Raw genomic sequence first — 20,965 nt, forward strand, 5'->3', positions numbered from 1 at the left:
GTATCTTAAAGTGGGTCTCTCTCCTTATCAGAAGCTGATGGGAACTAAGCTCTGTTTAGCTCACAGCCCACTCAACCCCAACACTTACAGGGTCTCCTCGCTGGCCCTTTGCGCCTCGGTCACCAGAAACCCCTCGCTGTCCCGGGCTTCCCTAAAGATAATACAAATCAGAAGAAGGATAAGATGAGACTTTTTAATAACACTAGTAAGAACAAAGAGCTTCCCCTCTCCCTGAGTTGAGTAACTAAATACCTTTCTCCTAAAGCTTTTTCTAAACCGGACAGAGGGACAACCCAAAATAGTTTCAGGCATCATATAAATAATTTAAGAGTGACCTCAATTATTTACCACAGTAATGAAGTCTGTGTCCCAGACACATTTGTTGTCTTGTTTAGTTTTTACAGCTACTTTATAAACTAGGTATTGTTTATATCTTTCTTGTAATGAAACAGCTGAGATTCAGAGAGATTATCCATTTCCCCCAAGGTGGTTGTATCAACTAGAAACTGGGGTTCCGACTCAACTGTTCACACCCTGAAGACAGATAAAGAAGATGATGGAAGTATGGCAGCTGTTGGTGTCTGTTCTAGATGGGAATGAGTGGCACACATTTTCAATGTGCTACTCCACACCACAGATTCTTGTCAACACCCTGTTACCATTCTTGGTGTGGTAGCTGTTTTTCATCATGGTCCCAATTCATCACTCCTCTCTGTATCTATGCTCTTTGCCATGGAACTCTGCAATGCTTTCCAACAGTGGCAGGGCAAGAGTCCCCACCCCTGAGTTTGGCCATGACTTCATCTGAGTTCCAAGTCTAGGCCTCAAGAGAACTTGTGTGTTTCTCCTTGTTCCCTTGTGCACCTGCCATGGCCACAGAAAGGTTAAGGTCAACAGAGCCAGGCAGCGCTCTCTGGCCCCAGGGGGAGGATCAGAGACATGAGGAACAAAGCCCCCAGCCAGCCCATAGACACACAAACCAAGGGCAGCCATGCTCAGCCTAGACCAGTGATCTAGGCTGTGAACCTCAGACACATAGGAAATAATTTACTGTTGCATGCAACTGAGGTTTGGTGATTGTCACAAAGCAATTTTGTGGCACTAGCTGCCTGATACACTTAGGGTAGCGGTTCTACTCTGTTAGTCACACCTTTAATTGCCAGGACAGTTTGCTGTTCTCTTTATTGAATCCTTACCTGGGATCCTTCATCACCCTTTTCTCCTTTTTCTCCAGGAAGACCACTTTCACCCTAAAACAGAAGGATAAACTCAGATTTCTGTCTTAATGAGAAATAGCTCAGAAGGGTCTTTATGGGACACGGAGAAAGCTCTACCTGTTCTCCATTTAATCCACCAATTCCACTTTCTCCGACTTCTCCCTGAAAACACAGATGTGATCAGAAGAGTATGTTACATTTATGTGGAAACAAATCTGAAAGTCTGGTTTTGTCTTTCATATACAGCCTGGTCCTGAGCAATAACAAAGATTACCGAGTAATAGAAACTGTGACCAGGGGCACCTGGGTGGCTCAGTAGACTGAGCATCCAACTCTTGATAACGGCTCAGGTCATAATCTCACATTCGTTGGCTCGAGCCCCAGGGTGGGGCTCCACACTGAGCGTGGGGTCTGCATGGAATTCCCTCTCTCCCTTTCTCTCTACCCCTCTCCCACTGGCATGTGAGCTGGCTCTCTCTCTCAAAATCAATAAATAAACTTTAAAAAAAATTAAAAAAAAGAAACAAACTGTGAACAAATAATACGCATTGCCTGCAATAAAAGACGGGAATAGACCAAATCAAATGGCTGGCAATAAAAAAGGAAGATCAAAGGAAATTTCATTTGTATAATCTACTGGTCAGTAGTCTCGAAAATAAAAATATTTCTAGATACCAGGTGGGCAGATAAATGGATATGTTTGGTACCATACCTCCTGTCCATTTAGTCCCCTGTTTCCCTGAAAATAGAAAGGGCAGTAGTGGTTAGTGTAGGAGAATGGAATTCATGTTAGGAAGACTTCACAATGTCTCATGCAACCCTTACCTTCGGACCTTTGGCGCCATAGCATCCCTTAGTACCTTGCTCCCCGACTGGTCCACTGGCTCCTCTTTCTCCCTGAGAAAGACCACATACCTAGATAAGCTTTTCCTATTGTAATCTGGATTCTGTCTTAGAAATTTTTACAAGTTTTGTGTTGGAAAAAAATGTGTAACTGCTCATGGTTTACAGTCCAGAATTCATGCTTATTAAAGCTGAGCATGTAAGACAATCAGAACTACTCTGACGACAGCCCTTTACTTTGGATCCCACCTGGATACTGCCTTGGGTGGGGTGGTATCTAAATAAAACAGACTTACAAACAACTGGCAGCTAAAATGTATTCTCAAAATTTCAGGAGATATTCCAGGAACAGATAATGAAGAATCAGTGAGGTATCAGAGGAAGATGCGCTGGGTATGATCTAAGCAAGATCTAAGCATGATTTCTAGTCCAAAATCTATCTTTTTCTTTCTTTCACCAAATATGATTCCTGCAATGCTTGTCTTGGTAATCCCACTCGTCTGTGAGGTATTCTGAGTGGAAATGAGAGGTCGTCCCCTGCTTCTCTCTCCCCAGTTCACCAAATTCCATACATTCAACATGCTTAACATATCCACTTATACTGCCCCCCAACTAAGATTAGGACTCCTCTGTCTTGCACCTACTACTACAAGACTTCTACCTGTAACCCCTGCCTTACTAGCATCTATAACATTGTCTGAGTGTGCTTTCTAAAGCCACGCCCCCTCCATTTTTACTTCAATGACTGCTCATCAACTAAAAGATACCATTCAAATCTTCTGCAGGATATTCAAGACTCCCAAAAATATGGGTCTTGCTTGCCACCTAACCTCCTCTCACCGTGTCCTGGATTCCAGCCATGCTGGCCATGTGCCATTCTACACAGATTCGATTCTGACTCAGTTACATGCCCTTGAACACACTGTTGTCTCTCTAATAACATGTTCTTCCCCACATGCTTTGCCTGAAGAAGTATCTATTTGTCCTTCAGATGTCTGCCTAAGCATTACCTCTAGCTTGCGGCTTCCTCTCCCAAGATTCAACGGTTACCAAGGCTGTTATGGATTTGTTCTGCCATGCTTTGTCACAATGCACCTCATTATACCTTTAGTATAGTCCTTGTGTATAACAACTGGAAACACAATGGTCTCATTTGCCTCTCCACTAGTCTGAAGTTACCGGAGATAGGAATCATTTTTTCTTTTCTTTATTTATTTCTAGGGTCTAGCACTGTGCCTGAAGCATGGTAGAATTCCTTTGTATATATTTGTTAAATGAATAAATGAATGGATAAGTTCATTCATGAGTGAGGTCTTTGATAAAAAATGTGACAAATGGTAAGATGCTCAACAGATCATTGTTAAATGAATGCATGGATGGAAGGAAGGAAGAAAGGGATGGTTAGATGGATGGATGCAAAAAAGAGTGGAGGTCCTTGATAAACAATGTGGGGAGTTGGTTTACCTGTGCAAAATGGATCAGGAAGAGGGAAATGGCAGTGATTTGAGTCCCCTGGTGAAGAAAAGAACTTTCGCACTGAGTTCATTGTGCAGCATTGGCGAACAGTCAAAGAGGAGACAGTAGGTTAATAAACCATTATTGACCATCAGAAGCAAAGCCCGATGAGGATTAGGAAAGACCTCAGATTTTGTACATGAATTCTTAGACTCTGACTTTTCTTTTTTTCCCTCTGAGTTAACACAAACGATTTCCTATTGTAGATATGTTCTCAGGAATAAATACAGGTGAGAAAACCTTGACTTACAGCAATGCCTTCCTCTCCCAGGTAGCCCTCACTGCCTTTAAAACCTGGGGATCCCTGGAAATAAGGAAAGGAAGAACGCATTAGCACTCCACAGACCAAAAACCAGAGGTAATCAAGCAAAAATCTTTAACTTTAGTTTCACTTTACGAAGAGCTGTAGGGGTTTGGGAAAAAAAATAGTTCTTCCTCCACAACTTAGGCTGTATTTACACACATAGAAATAAATACAGTTTTGGGGTGCCTCGGTGGCTCAGCCAGTTAAGTGACAAACTCTTGATTTTGGCTCAGGTCATGATCTCATGGTTTGTGAGCAGAGAACCTGCTTGGGATCCTCTCTCCCCCCCTCTCTCTGTCCCTTCCCAGCTTGTACGTGCGCTCTCAAATTTAAAAATGTTTTAAGAATGTAGTTTTGAAACAAGCATCCAGACAACTCAAGTGTATGTGCACGTGTGGATCATAACATTGTCCATAACTCTCTCTGGGGTTATATATAGTGCTGGAATTTTTTTCTCAGACAAACATTCAAGTGCACAGAGCTATATTTGCCCTTGACAGACTAGAATTATCCTCTTTTCATTAAAAAAATCTTTCAGGGTTTATGCTACACATAGAAAAATAGGCCACACACATTTCTTTTCATTCTTTCTGAGCCCTGCTTAAAAAAATCTGCCATTCTCCTTACATGAAGTTGAAGCATTCAGGAAATAGTCTGAACACTTTATACAGAGACACAAACATGTTGATTTGGGAGTTATAGTGCCATCTATAAATTGTTCACAAATCAAACACACATGTAAAGAAGCAGTATTGAAATTATTAAACACATCCATATTATGTTTGTACATGTTTTCCCATTTCCTAAATCCCCAATCATGTTTTTTTTAGAAGAGTACATACATATTTTTTGGTTAGGCAATACACGAATCTATTGTTGGTTACGGTTTTATAATTGGCATGTTTGTGCATACATCTGTGACATTTCTGGTCTGGTTAAAGCTGACTGAAACATCGCCACATCTTTTGCTAGGCTAGGGTGATCTGACCTCATTTGGTTTTCAGCAGACTATCCCAAATACTCCCTACTTCACTTCTATCACTCTGTAGTCATTAAAAATGGAAATTGAAATAACGCTTATTTTCAGGAGGTTTTCATTCTTCAACACAGAGATCACAGTTGATTTCTCTGTGTCGTTGTCATTGCTGCTGAACACTGGATAAGCAAGGATCTTGGCAGCCATTGCTCCCGACACTTGTATAGAAGGTTCTTTAGAAGACTCCAAAGGAAAGCCATGACTATCTAATTTGACATAGAAGATGAGGAATATCCTAAGTGGTTACCTCACAGGCTCTATCTTGAAGTTAAAAACCATCCTTTATTTCTACCTAAACTCATGTCTTTCAGACATATGACATTCACATATAGTGCACCATAAATCTTAAAATCACCTTTTTGCCCGGTGGTCCAGGATCTCCCATTGTGCCATCCCCTCCAATGCACTTGCAGAATAAACAGCAGCATGTCCTCTCAGCAACATTGACCTTGGCGGAGGGTGGGAAGTACATTACATTTGATGGCACTGCTTCCCAATCACACATACAAGCTTAGCCACGTCATTCAGACCTTTACCACCATTTCAGAAGCCCGTTTGCCATTAAAGTGACCGTGCTCCACAGAGTGCCTGCGACATTCTTTAGCTGCTATCCTTCCTTCTGTGGTCTGCATTCTCCACCACATGAGGACTTCAGAATCAAATCAAATCCTTTCGTGCTCTCGAAATGCTTAGTTTAGCCACGGCCAACTCCGTGCATACTCATTTCCTGTTTCCACCCCATCCCAGCATTGACCATGATGTTGTTGATTACCTCATATAATGTTGCCCCCAATATTTTGTTCGATATGATGAATGCTGTTTGCTCCTTTTCCCCTTTTGTGAAATCTTTGTATGCTTGAGGATTTAGATAGTGTCCAATGTCATATGGCTTGCAATGGAGTCCAGTGGTAAACACTTCCAGAAAAAATTGTAACAGGATTTCTAACACACCAATTACAAACTCAAGTGTTTCCAAAACACTTGCTGAGGGTGGGGGCACGGGGAGAAGATTCCTCTTTATACCCAGGCTGAAAAACCGTATTATAGATTGAAAAATGTCAGTGAATTTTATCCTGAACATTGTTGTCCTTTGAAAAACTGACAGATTCCACTGCATTTTTATAATTAACCCATAAGATTAAATTTTTAGGAAAATTCAGTTCTCAATAAACACCATGCTTGGCCTTAGTAGGGTAGAATCAATCTTTGTGTTGAGAAGTTTCCCATCAAAATTCTAGTGTGATGAACAATGAAAATGTTTTGTTATAACCATTTAGCAATTGTGCTTCTGTATTATTATATAATGTTCCTTTTCAGCCATTAGAAAAAATTTCTCCACAGGGGCCTGCGTGGCTCATCTGATTAAGTGCCGGCTCTTGATTTTGGCTCAGGTCATTATCTCATGGTCGCGGGACCAAGCCCCGTGTTGGGGTGCACACTGTCAGTACAGAGCACCAGCTGGGGAGGGGGCAGAGGGAGACAGAGAAAGAATCCCAAGCAGGCTCCACACTTAGTTGTGGAATCCAAGGTGGGGCCAATCCCATGACCCTGGGATCATGACTTGAGTTGAAATCAGGAGTCAGATGCTCAACCAACCTGAGCCACCCAGGTGCCCCTCTATATTCCTGAAGTGATTATTTTTACATAATTTCTGCACTGAACAAATTGTGTTTAAACATCTATTTGTATGCAAATTCTATAGGTGAGAGACAGCAGGAGCTAGCATGTTATTGGAAAGGGTGTTGATGTGACTATAGATTTTATAAATCATCAGTGAATCACAAATTATTAGCCCGTCATTAAGAGTAGTGCCATGTAACTCATGTAACTCAGTAACCCTTCCTTCTATTGAGTTCATGTACATTTCTGAAAGGGGCATGACTGGAATGCATCTCCCATCGGCACTAGGTTCTAAAAAGAGTTCACAAGGCAAACATCTCAGTGAAGACACTGAAAAAGCTTTTGATCACACACACAGGACAACATAGGAGGTCTATCATCCCATCACTCGTTCTTCCTCCAACATCGAAGCAGGTTGCTCTTTCTTTGGTTGAACTCCAAGTGCAATTGACTCTCCTTTACAGGCCACATTGCAGGGAAAACACACATCTTAAACACTAGAATTATACTCACTTTGGTAAGCTGGAACACTTAGGATCCACAAGGGCTGTGAACACTGGCTGGCTGAGGGAGCAGCGGATTCATCCTCTCACCCAGATTCCCTCTGGCACTTATGTTCAGTGACTATAATTCGGGCAGGACTATAGGTGCTATTCAGTTTCTTCCTTCTTTTTTGCCTACCACATTAATTCAACTTGCTTTGACAGATCTCTATAATTTTTTTTTCCAAAACACCCTCTTATTTAGGTTGTTCACTAATTCAGAAAAGCTTTTTTCATTCCCAAGTGAAATTCATAAGCATAAATATTAAATCTATATATAAGACAGAAAGTTTAAACTCACCAGCCTTTTCTAAGTAACATACCAGTTGCTTTGACAGTCGGCTCCCAAGGTCCCTCATTCCAATAGTGAGCTGGGTCCTATACTCAAACCCTTTTCCGAATTCAATGTAGAGAAGATCAGCCAGGTCACTTGAGTCGCTGGCTCCATCCAGAGCAACAGTTATGAGGGCATTCAGGCCTATCCAACACAGTTTACTCTGGGTGAGGTGGGTTTGGTTATTTTAATCTGTTTGCATATGTACCTAAATTGTTATTTTAGGAAAACAGTTGCAAAAGGAACACTCATTTTGTTGTCAACTTCCCCCAACCACACAATGTAAAACTGACAAGTGACAAGATTATCATCAGAGAACACAAGGAATTACATTTTCTTAAAACTAGTTAAACTGGAGACAAGGGATATTACAGTAGAACTTCCATTTCCCTCATGATTTGAAGTGAGATATAGTGATGTAAAAAGGGCCCAGAGAGCATACTAAGATATACAGGAATGAATCTATCAAAAAAGCAAGTGTTCTAAATTTTTGCCATTCAAAGGGGGATCCTTCGACAGCAGGACTTACATCACCTGGGAACTTATCAGAAATACATAATTTCAAGCCCCATCCCAGACCTATAGAATCCGAATCTGTATTTTAATAAAACCACCACATGATTTGTATGCACATTGAAGTTTGAGAAGCACAGCTATAAAGCCCTCATAAGGAATCAATAATCCAGTTGGAATTATAATAAGAGACTGTTCGACAGTAAGAGACCTCTTGTCAGGCAATTAGAAACAAATGACATATAATCATCCAGAGCTGTAGCTCATAAGCTTTGGAATTTTATAGACCAGAATATTTCAAAGAAAACATTCAGGGACTGACAGTGGGTTGACTTACTTAGCACAGTATTAATTAATACAAACATGAAATGATAAATATTGATTGATATAACCTTGAAATGATAATGGTAATAACGCTGGCCATCATTATGGTGGAGGTAACCATAGTAACTACTGTGCTCTCATTTATTAATAGTTACTATGTGGCTGGGGGTTGGTTAAGTGCTTTCCATGCATTATCTTATTTGTAAGATACAAATACAACTGTATGGGTATGTAGGATTATAGCTGTATTTTACAGACAAGTGAACTGAAGCTTGGAGAAGTTAAATGACTGGCTCAAGTGGTATTTTTAGGTTTCTACCTGGAAAGCCTGATTCCAAAGCCTACTATCAAAGGATATCTTAGTAACAAAAACATACTAACAACATCATCAGAGTAAAGAGCAATCCTAAAATGGAATAAACTTAGCTTTATGAAAACCTGATTCCATTGGACTAAGTTTTCTCATTTCATTATGGATGGGTGAAGAATTCTTTAGATAGGACTTGGAAACCAATGAACTAGAAAAAGGAAATGTTCATGGACCTGGAAGTTCAGAATGCCTTCTAAGTGTAATATGATTCTGAATTATTTTGAATGAGAAGAAGAGAAGAATGAAGAGAACAAAGTTTCAGGGACATACTGGGGAGGTTCAAGTTATAGGAGAGGAAAGCAGAGTGGCTGGCTAAAATGGAAGGAAGAAAGAAACACCAAAGAATAGGGTGACGGACGTGTCCTGATTTGCCTGGACTTCCCTGGTTGTAGCGTTGACATCTCTGGCTTGTCTCAAACCAACAAGGCATTAGCCACTCTCCCAGGAATGAGAATGACAAGGAGAAAAGGGATGGTGAAGCCGGCTGGGAAACAGAAGAATGCTGAGTTCATCAACAGAGTTTAATGATCAAGAGAAGGCATGCTAATGGATCTATTTATAAGGGGGGAATTTTTCTTATAAGTTCCAGGAAATATAAAAATTTAAGAGTCATGAGAACCATGGGATTGTTGTTTTGCAGGAAATATGCAATAACTATTATTTGTAACTGTTTGTCTCAGGATGGAGGACTACGATTCTGCTCCTTTCAGACTCATCTAATAAGAAGTCAGATGATCTTGGGGCACCTGGGTGGCTCAGTCGGTTAAGCGTCCAACTTCGGCTCAGGTCCTGATCTCATGGTTCATGAGTTCAAACCCCGTATCGGGCCCTGTGCTGACAGCTCAGAGCCTGGAGCCTGCTTCGGACTCTGTGTGTCTCTCTCTCTGCCCCTCCCTAACTCACGCTCTGTCCCTGGCTCTCAAAAATGAACAAACGTTAAAAAAAAATTTGTAGAAAGAAGTCAGATGATCTTGAATACAATTTATAAAAATAATTTCAGGAAGAAAAGATTATAAAACCTGAAAGAATAAAAGAATCCCTGGAAAGACTCTAGAGCACTAGATTTAAAAAATTAAATTCAAACTCCAGTTCATATGGATTAGTTATAAAGCCACAGCCACCACTGAGGATTCTTTTCTCTTGGTCTCTTTTTGTATCACGATAATTGCACGGTTTAGAGAGAGAGATAGATTGATAGATAGATAGACAGATACCTGGCCTCAAATTAGGGAAGCTTTCCTAGGTTAATAGATCATGGGGCCAAACATCAACTGAAATCATGTATGTTTAAATATAGGAAGCCAGAACTAGAGGTACTCCTTACCCATATTGAGAGCCATTTAACACTTTTAAAAAAGCATTATGGCCACCATCCCTTTATCAGTCCCATTCAAAGATTCTGAATTTGGGGGGTATTAAAAATCCAGCTTCTGGAGTTGAAGCTCATTTATTAGTTTTTCTTTGGGAGTTGGGAGAAAGAAGGTTGGTCTTAGAAATCTGGATTTTCCAAGGAAAACTTCATGGAGAAAACTCTTGATGTATCTTTTCCCCATAAAAGAAATGCTGGAAAAAACAAAAAACAAAAAACAAAAAACCCTAGCCACCCACACTAAGCACTCTAGAGACTTATGCTCAGTCTTCACTAATATCTCCACCTCAGATCATAAAAAAAGTCCAAGACTTGAAAGAATAAAAAGAAATCAGCTTTAGCAAATAAAGGGCAAAAATAAAAATTACTTTCCAGCTGTAAATTCAGTTAACTTTGTAATTTGTTTAAGATTGAGGAGAGAGAACCAAACGAAAAAGACAAAATCCACCCAGCTTCTAGCAGCTAACTGGGGAGCAGCCTAAGCAGCTGTCTTAGGCCAGGTTCCCCAGAAGAAGAGCCTGAGATATGGATTTGGATGCATACAATTTATTGAGGAAGCACTCTTAGAAGAACAGGGTGAAAGCAAGATAGGGCAGGGGAAGGAGCGGAGCTCGAAAGTGTTTCAGCTGAAAACTAGCTTCACCCTGATCCCATGGAGAACTCTAGAACATAAATTACACCACAGAACTGGTGCCATTTTGAGATAAAGGACCAACTCTTTTTACTCTACACGCAGCCTAGAGGTGGGGTAGGGAGTAACCTCCCAGTGGCTTCCACTGGCCAACAGCAATTCTTCAAAGGAGAGCCTGTGAGTTTCTAGCATCCAATAATCACAGCAGCTTGAAGATGGAGGAATCTGCTTGGAAAGGGGGTCTGGGTGGGGCACCAATAGCATGCACTTACAGACAAGTATTTCTATTCTTAGTCAAACCAAAACATGTGGATGCATTTTTCTTCCACTGATCCATACTTTAGTAAAACTGACAATAAGTCAGTCTGGGCACAGGTTCCCAAAATGAAAAGCCCAGCGCCAGTGCTTAAAAAACTCATAAGCACCATGGTTGGTCCCTCTGTGGTCTGAAGGAAGGAACTAATTAGGAAGCTCCAAAACACGAGTAGACTTGTCCAACAATGCACGCAATTCTGAAAACTTTAACAGTGTCAGAAGAAAATAATCCAACTCTCCTATTCCTTGGTCAAGAAGAAATACACTGTTCACTTCTGCAGACACCAAGGGAGACAGGAACACTCTCCAGGAAAGCTCAGGAAGAAGAAACACAGCGATACAAGAGAAAGGGTATGACTTTGTATTCAGTGCTGTTTCACACACGTAGAGTATGAAGGAAAAAGTAGACGCCAAAATGTTTTGAAAGCTCATTTGTTCTCCCAAATGCGTATTGGTTGGCAAATTTAGGGTTATTTGAGTGCTTGAGAACGTAAGAGCCAGAATTAAGTTCTGAGGTTATTAAATCATTAAACACTCCTTTCCCACCTCTCCCTATGCTCAATACCTTCTTTTCTCAGTTCATCAGATTTTTGTTCCAGCTTTTCAATGTCATCATCCAATCCATCTGAAAATAAGAGAACCACCTAGGAAAGTATTCAAAAAGAAAAATGAGTAAAAAGGATGTCATTGAAATCACAGATTGACAAATAAAATAAAATCAGGTTACCTTTCCTCGAGCAGCTGATTTATTCTGAAATGCATCCCACAGAGAATTCAAGAGGTTTGTGTTGAGAAGAGATGGTCCTTTAACTGTTATATCCTTCAAGCTGTTCAGTATGTTTTCACTATAGATCTCAAACTTGGGGGAATATTTTTCCATGGCATTGGTCACTTGAAAAGCCACACTAACCTGAGTCTCTGTGCCCACCTCACAGCTTACCCCATTGAGGGAGCTGATGGCACGTAAGAGGTCTTGAAGGTAGGTTTGTATCCAAGGCTGACCTTCGAGCAAAGTCTGCCCATTCTCATGAGTTGAGATGTCAAATCCGACCACAACATCCACAAAACAATCTAGGGTCCAAGGGAAAAGTATATCTTATTAGATCCACAAATACCTTTGTTTGGCTTGGATGCCGTGTCTGAATCAAGGTACTTGAAATTCTTATTTCTATTCCAGTTATAAAGTTGGAAAACAAGGAAGAGCATGAGTGAATACAGGAAGAGGCTTAGAATCACTCATGGACAACCTATACAAGGATAGAATATTTTTTTTTAACTGGTATAAAATCTAGAGGATTTTGTAACAAAGTTCTGAAAGACTTCATTTGTGGCCACTGAAAAAGCGATGCAAAATCATCTAAATGTCTAAAATTATAGTGGAAATGGTAATAGTCTACAATAGGAAATCCATATCATACTACTTACTAATTAAGGTCGTTCAACAAATTTTAACTAGAAGGGAAATACAAAAATTTGAAGTCATTTAGAAAAAATAAATCATGATTTGTCTAAAGTGAGGACTATGATGATTTCTCTAAAAACAATTTTTGATTCTTCGTTTTGTCTTCTTTAAAAAAATTTTTTTTAATGTTTATTTATTTTTGACAGAGAGACAGAGACAGAGAACCAGCAGGGGAGGAGCAGAGCGAGAGGGAGACACAGAATCTGAAGCAGGCTCCAGGGTCCGAGCTGTCAGCACAGAGCCCGACACAGGGCTCGAACTCAAAAACCGTGAGATCATGACCTGAGCTGAAGCCGGACACTCAACCGACTGAGCCACCCAGACGCCCCATCTTCTTTTTGTCTTCTAACATCCACTCAGAAAGGAAAAAGTAAAAAAGAAAAACTCCAAGAGATCCTTTGGGATCTTGCTTAGTTTATGCCAAAGACGGTGTTGCCTTCAGAGCTCAGGCAGTCAGGAAGCTGAAACCTTTGCCATTCCGGGATTCGAGAAATACTTAGAGTTTTGCATTTAGAGTGCTTTGCTCTTATCCGTACTAAGGCCAGGGACATGTAAGCACTGGAGAAACTAGAAGGGACTTGATAATTTAAACTAAGCCTCCGAAAGGGAGTATAATTAGAGAAGGATAAAGTCGTAGGACATATGCCTTCTTCTTTCCAGAACTTCAGCTTTCCAAAACTTCAACTTTTTCCAGCAAATTCAGCTGGATACAAATTCAGCAAATTTTACCAGTTTGCTTGGTTAAAAAAACAAAAACAAAAACAAAAAATAGGTGGGAGGGAAAGTTTATTTTTAATTTGCTTTGTTCAGATAAGGATTTTTTCAGATATCTGTTGTGTGGACAAATGCCCACCTACACTACCTCTAGACACACTGGTCAATTGTACATTTGCAAGTATTTGAAATCAAAATGTCATTTTCAGGTTTTAAAATAAGGGTCAGTAAACTTGATTCATTTTTATCCCACTCCCTTGTCCCCTTATTCATGTTTAATGAAAAAAGATGTGGGTGAGGGAAAAATAAAAGCCTTATTTGGTCATCAATTTTCACCATCACATTTGAGGTAATTCGCTGTTACCAAAAAAAATCTGAAAGGTGGGTTTTCTTCAGTTTTTCTTTATTGCTTACTTTGCCATATATACTTATTGGAAAATCTCTTCTGCAATATTTAGAAAAGGAGATAAAGAGAAAGAAACTAGTCAAAAGCATCAGAATATGTCCTTTCCAAAATCCCTGTTGAATCGATATCCTTTCATTTCTATCTTGAGATTGCAAGTTTCACTCTTGGATGAACACTGTTTTAACCCCTGAACAGAAAACCATTCAGTAACCCAAACAGATCACAGCCTTCAAGGAAAACAGTTTCTTGTGAAAAAACAAACATTGGCAGCAATGCCAAAATGTCATTGAATGATCCTGGGAACTGTCCCCTCTAAAAATTAAGTGTTTTAACTTTTGGTCTAGATTACTGGAAGTACAAACTCTAGTAAATAAGTTCCTTGTATTTAACTAATTCAAATTGACAAATGATTCCCTAATAATGTGATCAATGGAATGGAATGTGAGAAACAAGCCCAGAGTTGGCAGCTATATGTCTGAATACAATTAGAGTAGACCCTACTCATCAAGTGGGCTCTCATGGAAGGAAGGGCCTTACCAAGTCTACAGAGACATTGGCCCTCCAATCAGGAGCCCTTCAGAGCTAACAAGAGGCAGGAATGGTTTTGGAAAAGAGAAATAAGGAAGGGTTAATTTAGGATAGGAGGAAGGGATATTGAAAAGTGGCAATAAACGCAGGGCAAATCAGGAAGGGAGTCCACAGGGCTGGCTGTGGAGGGAGATAACAAGGAGAAGCAAAACTCTTGTTTTGAGCACCCTCACGAACCAGGGTGGAAGCCTGGAAGGGGGAGGTCGTTAAGTGGGAAGGCTCAACCGTTACTCTCAGTCACAGACTAGTCACAACTCTGTTACTGTTAAATAACTTCTGGCAAATCTCTTAACCTTTTCGGGCATTAATTTTCTTGTTTATAAAAATCAGATTATACATTCCAAAATAAAAATACAAAAGAACAGAAAAGAGGTAAAACAGGTAGTCTTAACAGTTTTCCTGCCAGACCTAAAAACTCATTTTAATTATCTGATTTATAAAGAGAGTCCATAATTGGAGTTGATGGAAGATTCTTAGTATTAATAAATACTGTTAGGAAGGTAGGACATATCAGTAAGATTAGAAAACAATTCCTAAATATTTTAAAGGGGAAAGTTGGGCTATTGGCAGTTATTGGTTGGGATAAGAGAGAAATTTGTTTGGGGCCTTTGAAAGAAGGGGTATCTTAGATGAAAAAAGAATGATCTAGAAAATAGTTAGTGTAAGAGACCCGGTTCATATATTTCTCAGACTCACTACCTCTCCCCTACCCAATCCAGGACTTGGACGTTTGTCCAATGGATTGTCTCAGCTTCCATCATCATCTGGTGTCCCAACAGTGTATGACCGAGGGCAAGTCTTTGACATGGCCTTCATCCTCAGTGCAGGAGGGCCATGATGACTCTGGTTCCCATGTCCACCTCAGCTGAACTCACAGGAACTCTGGCTCCTTCCACCACTTACCACCACATATATAATTCACTGTGGGTCCTGTGTCTGGTTTCCCTGAAAGACTGGACAACACAACATAGTAGTGTGGGAGAATTAACTCTCCTCGAGAGTAACTCTGATCAATGAAAGGCAGTAGTTGAGGGGAAACTGGCAGATAGATCCTCTTCTCTATTCCCCCTGATGGACCCATCTATGTGGTTGTTCCATACAGCTTCTTTGGTGATATTCTGCATGACTAATGCACCAATTATGGTTTCTCAAGAAGCCTTACACTCATTCTTGCTTCCCCGGGACTGTACTCCCAAAGTAGTAGCACATAAAGGATTAGCATATCAACTTTGCTTTGAGCTCCATTTTCTACAGAACGCAATTAAGACATAAACCTAAAGAGATTCTGGTCAAGGAAAGTTGCGAATGATCATCTATTTTTGTCCTTACATTTCTCACATTCCTTGAATCAAATCCTCATATTAATCAGACTAACCTCTTGTTTAACTCTTTTTGATTAATCTACCCATGATGATGCAAACGATAAGAGGTACCATTGATTCTTTTGCTACCCTAATCAGGGCTCCATGAAAAAGGGAGCATTTCCATGTCCCGAACACTGCCTGATATCTCCTCTAGATGGTCAGAATAAGCAGGCTCAAAGAAAAATCAGGAAAATAAGCATGAGTAAAGGTAAGAAAACAGACTTTGGAGTTCAGTTGCTTACGGGAATTTGTCATATACTGAGACATAAAATTTGAATGTAAATCTGAACCACTGCAAAAATATTAATGTTCCCAAACTAAGGAACTCTTGGTAAATGGTACTTCTGTGAACTGACCCCATGATTCCATGTATTTGTATTTATCAGATCATTTCAAGATGTCCTCTGCAATACTCTCTGCTAGTTACTAATATTCTGTGCATATATGGCATGTACTTCCCATTCATGATCTCACTTATCCTTATGAAACAGCATACAATGAAACTCCTCTAATATTCATTTTACTGTGACTTACAGCAGCTTGTCCAGGGTCTCCCAGTTATTACCATGGATCTCACACTTGGGATTCAGATCCAGGTTTGTCTGGGGTTCATACACTGAACTACCTTAATCTTGTTTTACCACTTCCTGGGTGGTTAGTGTTGATAGGTTATGCAGGTTACAAGTTCTTCTACTAGAAGTAGAAGTGATATTTTCACAGCAAGTGGTTTCCTTAGGGGGCAGCAGCTTGTGGGAACACTTTCAGGACACACACCATGTCTTAAGTTCAGCTATTAATTGGCGAAGCACAACACTTAGACACCAGTCCTGTATAATGTCAGCATCAGATAACCTAGACAACTATAGCAAGAAGACAGCTTAATTTACCAACAACAGAAAAAGGGTTGGAGTTAGACAGAACTAGGTTTCAACATCTGTTGTCTGTTACTTCCTGTATGATCTGGGCCAGGTTATCAATATTCCTTTAAACCCTTGTTTCCTCATTATAAACGGGAAGAAAAATACAAACCACTCAGTTTTGAGAGAATTTAATCAGATAATGCATTTAAAATGCTTAGAGCGCCATGCTCAACCCTTCACAGATGCTCAAGAAACACTGATTCCTGGGGTGCCTGGGTGGCTCAGTCGGTTAAGCGGCTGATTTCGGCTCATGCCATGATCTCGCGGTTTGTGGGTTTGAGCCCCGTATTGGGCTTTGTGTTGGCTCAGAGCCTGGAGCCTGCTTTGGATTCTGTGCCTCCCTCTCTCTCTGCCCCTCCCTCGCTTGTTCTCTGTCTCTCTCTCTGTCTCTGTCTCTCTGTCTCTCTCAAGAATAAACAAACATTAAAAACAAACAAAAAAAAGCAACACTGATTCTTAGTCACTTCTCTCCTATCTCTATGCAGCTGCCTGTCCTTTCACACACACTGAATCGTATACACAATCAGAGAAAGAGGATTTAACTTCACAAATGAGAGAAAAAAGGATCGGGACTTCTCCAAAGTTATGCATATTTTAAATAAGAAGCAAAGCTAGGTGTTTAGGGTCTAAGCCTGATTTGCTTTGAGTCATACCAAACTATTATCTGATCTCCTTGACTCGGGCTTTATAGTTTAAGAAGAGCTGGTATTCTCTAGTATATTTTCACATGCTTTTGGGGTTTTATCAGTGTTCATCCCAGGCTCACCAGTCCTTGGTCTGCAGCTTGGCTACAAAGGCTTCACATTCTTGCTTGCTGCAGTAATGACTTCAAGTTTATCTTCATATGGAGTACTTTTATTTATTTTTACATTCATGACTATTTCCTTTAAAGATAATTTAGTGACTACTTGGGAGTGTATACTCCTGGTTTTGACTTTCAACGTGGTTTTCTTTCACTTTCTCAAGTAGAGACTAGATGGTTCCAAGATAATTTTCTGCCTAATAATTGCAAATGGGTATTTCATCTCAAACAGGAAATTAATGTGGAAGGTCTGGCTGAGGTCACCAGACATTCCAAAGTATGGGGATATCATGCAGAATTTATGAAGACAGTAGCCCCTAATCAATTATGCGACTCTTAACCTTTAGCCTACACACTGGGTCTTATAAAAGGTTTGAGCTTAGAGCTTAAGAGAACATTTTGGGGGAGAGAACTGTTGATGTGCTGTGAGGTCTCTCACTACATGTACACGTATACACACATAGAAGGAAAGGAGGTAACTTCCTCTTTAAGCCAGGTAAGAGGAGCTTTAAGAGAGAGCTAGAAATTCTAAAGAATGAGTCACAGGATGGCACACCGATCTCTCTGCAAAGGAGGGGTGACCACACTGAGGGACCTTAACTTCCAGTGTTTACTGGGGCAATGGATATGTTATTGTTTCCCATGGAGCGGACATGGCCACATGTGAGGAGTTGTTGTGGACCCCTCTGATGTCCTGTCCAAGAAGGCTAACTGGAAGGCCAAAGAGATGACAGAATAAAGCTGGAGGGATCACTAGATGCCCAGAGGCTGAGGAAGGCATAAGGCAACTCTGGAATTGAGACATGCTTACCTTTTTTAAGGGAACTATGGTTGAGAGATCCCCTGACAAATGTGCTTTGGTTGGGGGAGAGAGGGTGGAGGTCAAGAAGGGAAGTCTTTGAAGGACCCATGAATGGTCCTTTGAAGGACCCAGATTTACATGGTCACAGAAAACCAATTCTTGGCAAGCATCAACAATCAAGAACTTTTCTGTATTTCTTTAGCTCTTCTTCCTTCCCTAATCCATTCTGGAGAGGCCAGAAACCATGGCTAGCAACAAGAGAACAGGGTCTGGAAGAGGTGGGTAGAAGTAATAGGTGGGCAACAGTAGGTAAATTGCCATGCGTGGCCTCCTCTGTTGTGGTGGGAGAGCAACCTATGGGAGGCTGGGAAAGTGGAGTAACCTTAAATCAAGTTTTTAGTTTTAGTGGTTACCTTTTGATGGACATATTAATCACTGAGAAAAGGTTCACATATTTCCTGAAAGTGACTAGGGGCAAGGAAAGAGCTGGCCCCCATGAATAAATTTAATGGATCAGTGGTAGACAAAAATGAAGTGACTTTACTCTGAATAAGCATGACACCTGGGAAGTAATTATAAAGTTTAAATGCGCATTTTCTCATTTAATCTTGACAATGATCTTTTGAACTAGGTGCTGCTATCGTTCACATTCTACAGATGAGAAAATTGAACTTAGACAAGTTAAGCAACCTGTCCAAGAAAAAAAATGGCCATTTGAGCAGGGATTTGTAGCCAGGGTGCCTGTCTCCAGAGCTGTCTCTTAGCAACCATATAGCTTTCCTCTTCTTGGTGAAAATCTAGAGTTTATGTTTACCATAGGTAGTTACACAGAATCACAGCCAACCCATTGGGCACTTCTATAAAGATAGAAAAAAATCATCCCTCTTTCAAGACCTTTTTTTCCATCTGTTGGGAAAATGTCAAAGTGGACTAACTTTTAAGAAGATATTTACTAACTTCTGCAGTAAAACGTTTCATAATAAAGATATAAATCTTCAAGGCTGTTTATTCTCTATATACCTGTACCAGAGCACCTGGCAGCCCGAAGGCCCTATTGCCAGGCCACGAAAACCTGTAGAATAGTTTACTTCTTTGAGACAGTCTCCAACCTCTGAAACCAATGAGACTGTAAACAATGGCCTTTCCCTCACACCTTCTGAAGCGACTGCATTCTCATTCACAAAGGCATGCACTCGCAGGATATGGGAGAGAGAAAAAAAAAAAGACAAAGGCTCTCATATGTCCTGTTTTGCAGTCCACGAGTCACACAAAAAAAAATTCATGATGACTGTGAAAAGTTCAATCTGAAATCCAGAGGCACAAATCTGAATTCTCCTACCAGCCCCAGGGGATGTAAACAGAGCTTGAGGAAAATGTCAGCAAAGACAGGGAAGGAAGAAATATGAAGCACACAGTAAATACTTACTGCTCTCACCCCCCGAGGTACAGATGTTGCGAACTATCCTTTTCTTGACCTTTGTCAGTTCGTCAAAGTTATGAACTGTCAGTTTTTTATCTGCAGTCCCAGTGATCTGAATGAGCTGTTGGTCATCCACATCCCCAATGCCCACAGAGTAAATGTCAATACCTTTGTGTCGCAGGTCTTCAGCGGCCTGAGCCACCTCATCTTGGGACTGGCCATCTGTGAGGACCAGCAACACTTGTGGGGTACCTGCATTTATCCGGCTGCCCATGTCTGGCCGGAAGTAATGCCCCACCTGCCGGAGTGCGGCACCGATGTGTGTGTATCCAAAGATCTGTTGGATGTTTTCAATCTTAAGCGATATCTCGGTTTTGCCTATGAAAGTTCCTAGTGGAAATTCCGGCCGATAGGTATGGCTAAACTGGGCAGCTCCTATGCGTACTCTGTTGACACTGACATCAAAGTCTTGAACAACAGATGCCAAGAATTCCTTCATCTTCCTGAAGTCATCTGGGTGAATGCTATTTGAGCCATCCATGAGGAAAACAAGATCTACTTTTTCAATTTCACAATCTACAAAGAAGAGGAAAGGAAATAACAACAACAAAAATCAGGCTGTTATTTTTTCTTGAACCTGGCAAGGTTATGTGTTCATTGCTATATAGAAATGATATTTCCGAAGACGGTTTCTTATCTTATCCTATGCCATTTGGTGGTCAGATTAATTGAGAGGAAATAAAAACACTCAGTTCATCCTTTTATGCCTTTCTTGGGTATTCCATTTGGTCTTAATGCCATTTTCTTTTCGGAGATGCCAGAGAATTGGGGGGGGGGGGGCACAGAAAATTCATTCTTATTTGCAATCTAGCCTTAACCCTTCCAGAAAACCGAGTGATAGTGGTAGCACAGCAAGAAAAAACAAAATAGTACACATCCGTTTAGAGACTCAAACAAAAAGACAGATGGTCTGTATTATTGACTTGGCCTCCCTGGTTTGTTAAGCCAATCAATACTTTGCTGGTTATTACTAGGGCAAACTGAGGTTTTAAAATCATGCCTTCCAGTCTGTATCTTGTCTGTATTCTTTTTCAGCCCCTTTTCTGGTCCATATAGGCAAGAACATCTACTTGAGGAAAAACATTTTTGAACAATGCAACACAGTTTAGAGATGCTTCCTTTGTGTTAATACAACAAATACAAAACAAAAAGAATATGAAAGACCACTGCCAACGAATGAGTTATGCTTGGCACAGGCTCATGTGTATTCCTTAGCCTTCTGGTAAACATTATCATTTCCTTGAATTCCCCCAGAGAACTCACCACTGACTTAATTAATTCTCATGTTAGCCTAAGATGAAAGGTGTCTGAGATTCCAGCAGTCAAGATAAGCAAGAGAGGGATAAAGAGAAAAAAGGCAACCAGAATCACTTAACTTTAGGAATTGGTTAACTCATTAATTCCTTTGTTTTGGTTTCATATAAAGGAAATTAAACTTATATATTTTTTTAACACCTAAGGGAGAACTGTCAATAGAAAATTTCAATGTCAACT

At 40.4% G+C, this 20,965-nt stretch overlaps 1 protein-coding gene across 1 annotated transcript in view; it reads right to left on the reverse strand.

Annotated features, from left to right (window-relative positions):
• COL6A6 (collagen type VI alpha 6 chain) overlaps positions 1 to 20,965 on the reverse strand; it is a 171,547-nt gene that overhangs the window by 89,484 nt on the left and 61,098 nt on the right. The window contains exons 8-18 of the mRNA XM_043595423.1: positions 19,418 to 19,987; positions 11,661 to 12,004; positions 11,499 to 11,577; positions 7,401 to 7,555; positions 5,271 to 5,363; positions 3,826 to 3,879; positions 2,043 to 2,114; positions 1,930 to 1,956; positions 1,335 to 1,379; positions 1,197 to 1,250; positions 89 to 151 (exon numbers count right to left, since the gene is read on the reverse strand). Coding sequence (XP_043451358.1) covers positions 89 to 151; positions 1,197 to 1,250; positions 1,335 to 1,379; positions 1,930 to 1,956; positions 2,043 to 2,114; positions 3,826 to 3,879; positions 5,271 to 5,363; positions 7,401 to 7,555; positions 11,499 to 11,577; positions 11,661 to 12,004; positions 19,418 to 19,987 — 1,556 coding nt within the window. The remainder of the gene's footprint in view (positions 1 to 88; positions 152 to 1,196; positions 1,251 to 1,334; positions 1,380 to 1,929; positions 1,957 to 2,042; positions 2,115 to 3,825; positions 3,880 to 5,270; positions 5,364 to 7,400; positions 7,556 to 11,498; positions 11,578 to 11,660; positions 12,005 to 19,417; positions 19,988 to 20,965) is intronic.

The sequence above is a fragment of the Prionailurus bengalensis genome, chromosome C2 (genome assembly GCF_016509475.1).
Source record: "Prionailurus bengalensis isolate Pbe53 chromosome C2, Fcat_Pben_1.1_paternal_pri, whole genome shotgun sequence".
NCBI lineage: Eukaryota > Metazoa > Chordata > Mammalia > Carnivora > Felidae > Prionailurus > Prionailurus bengalensis.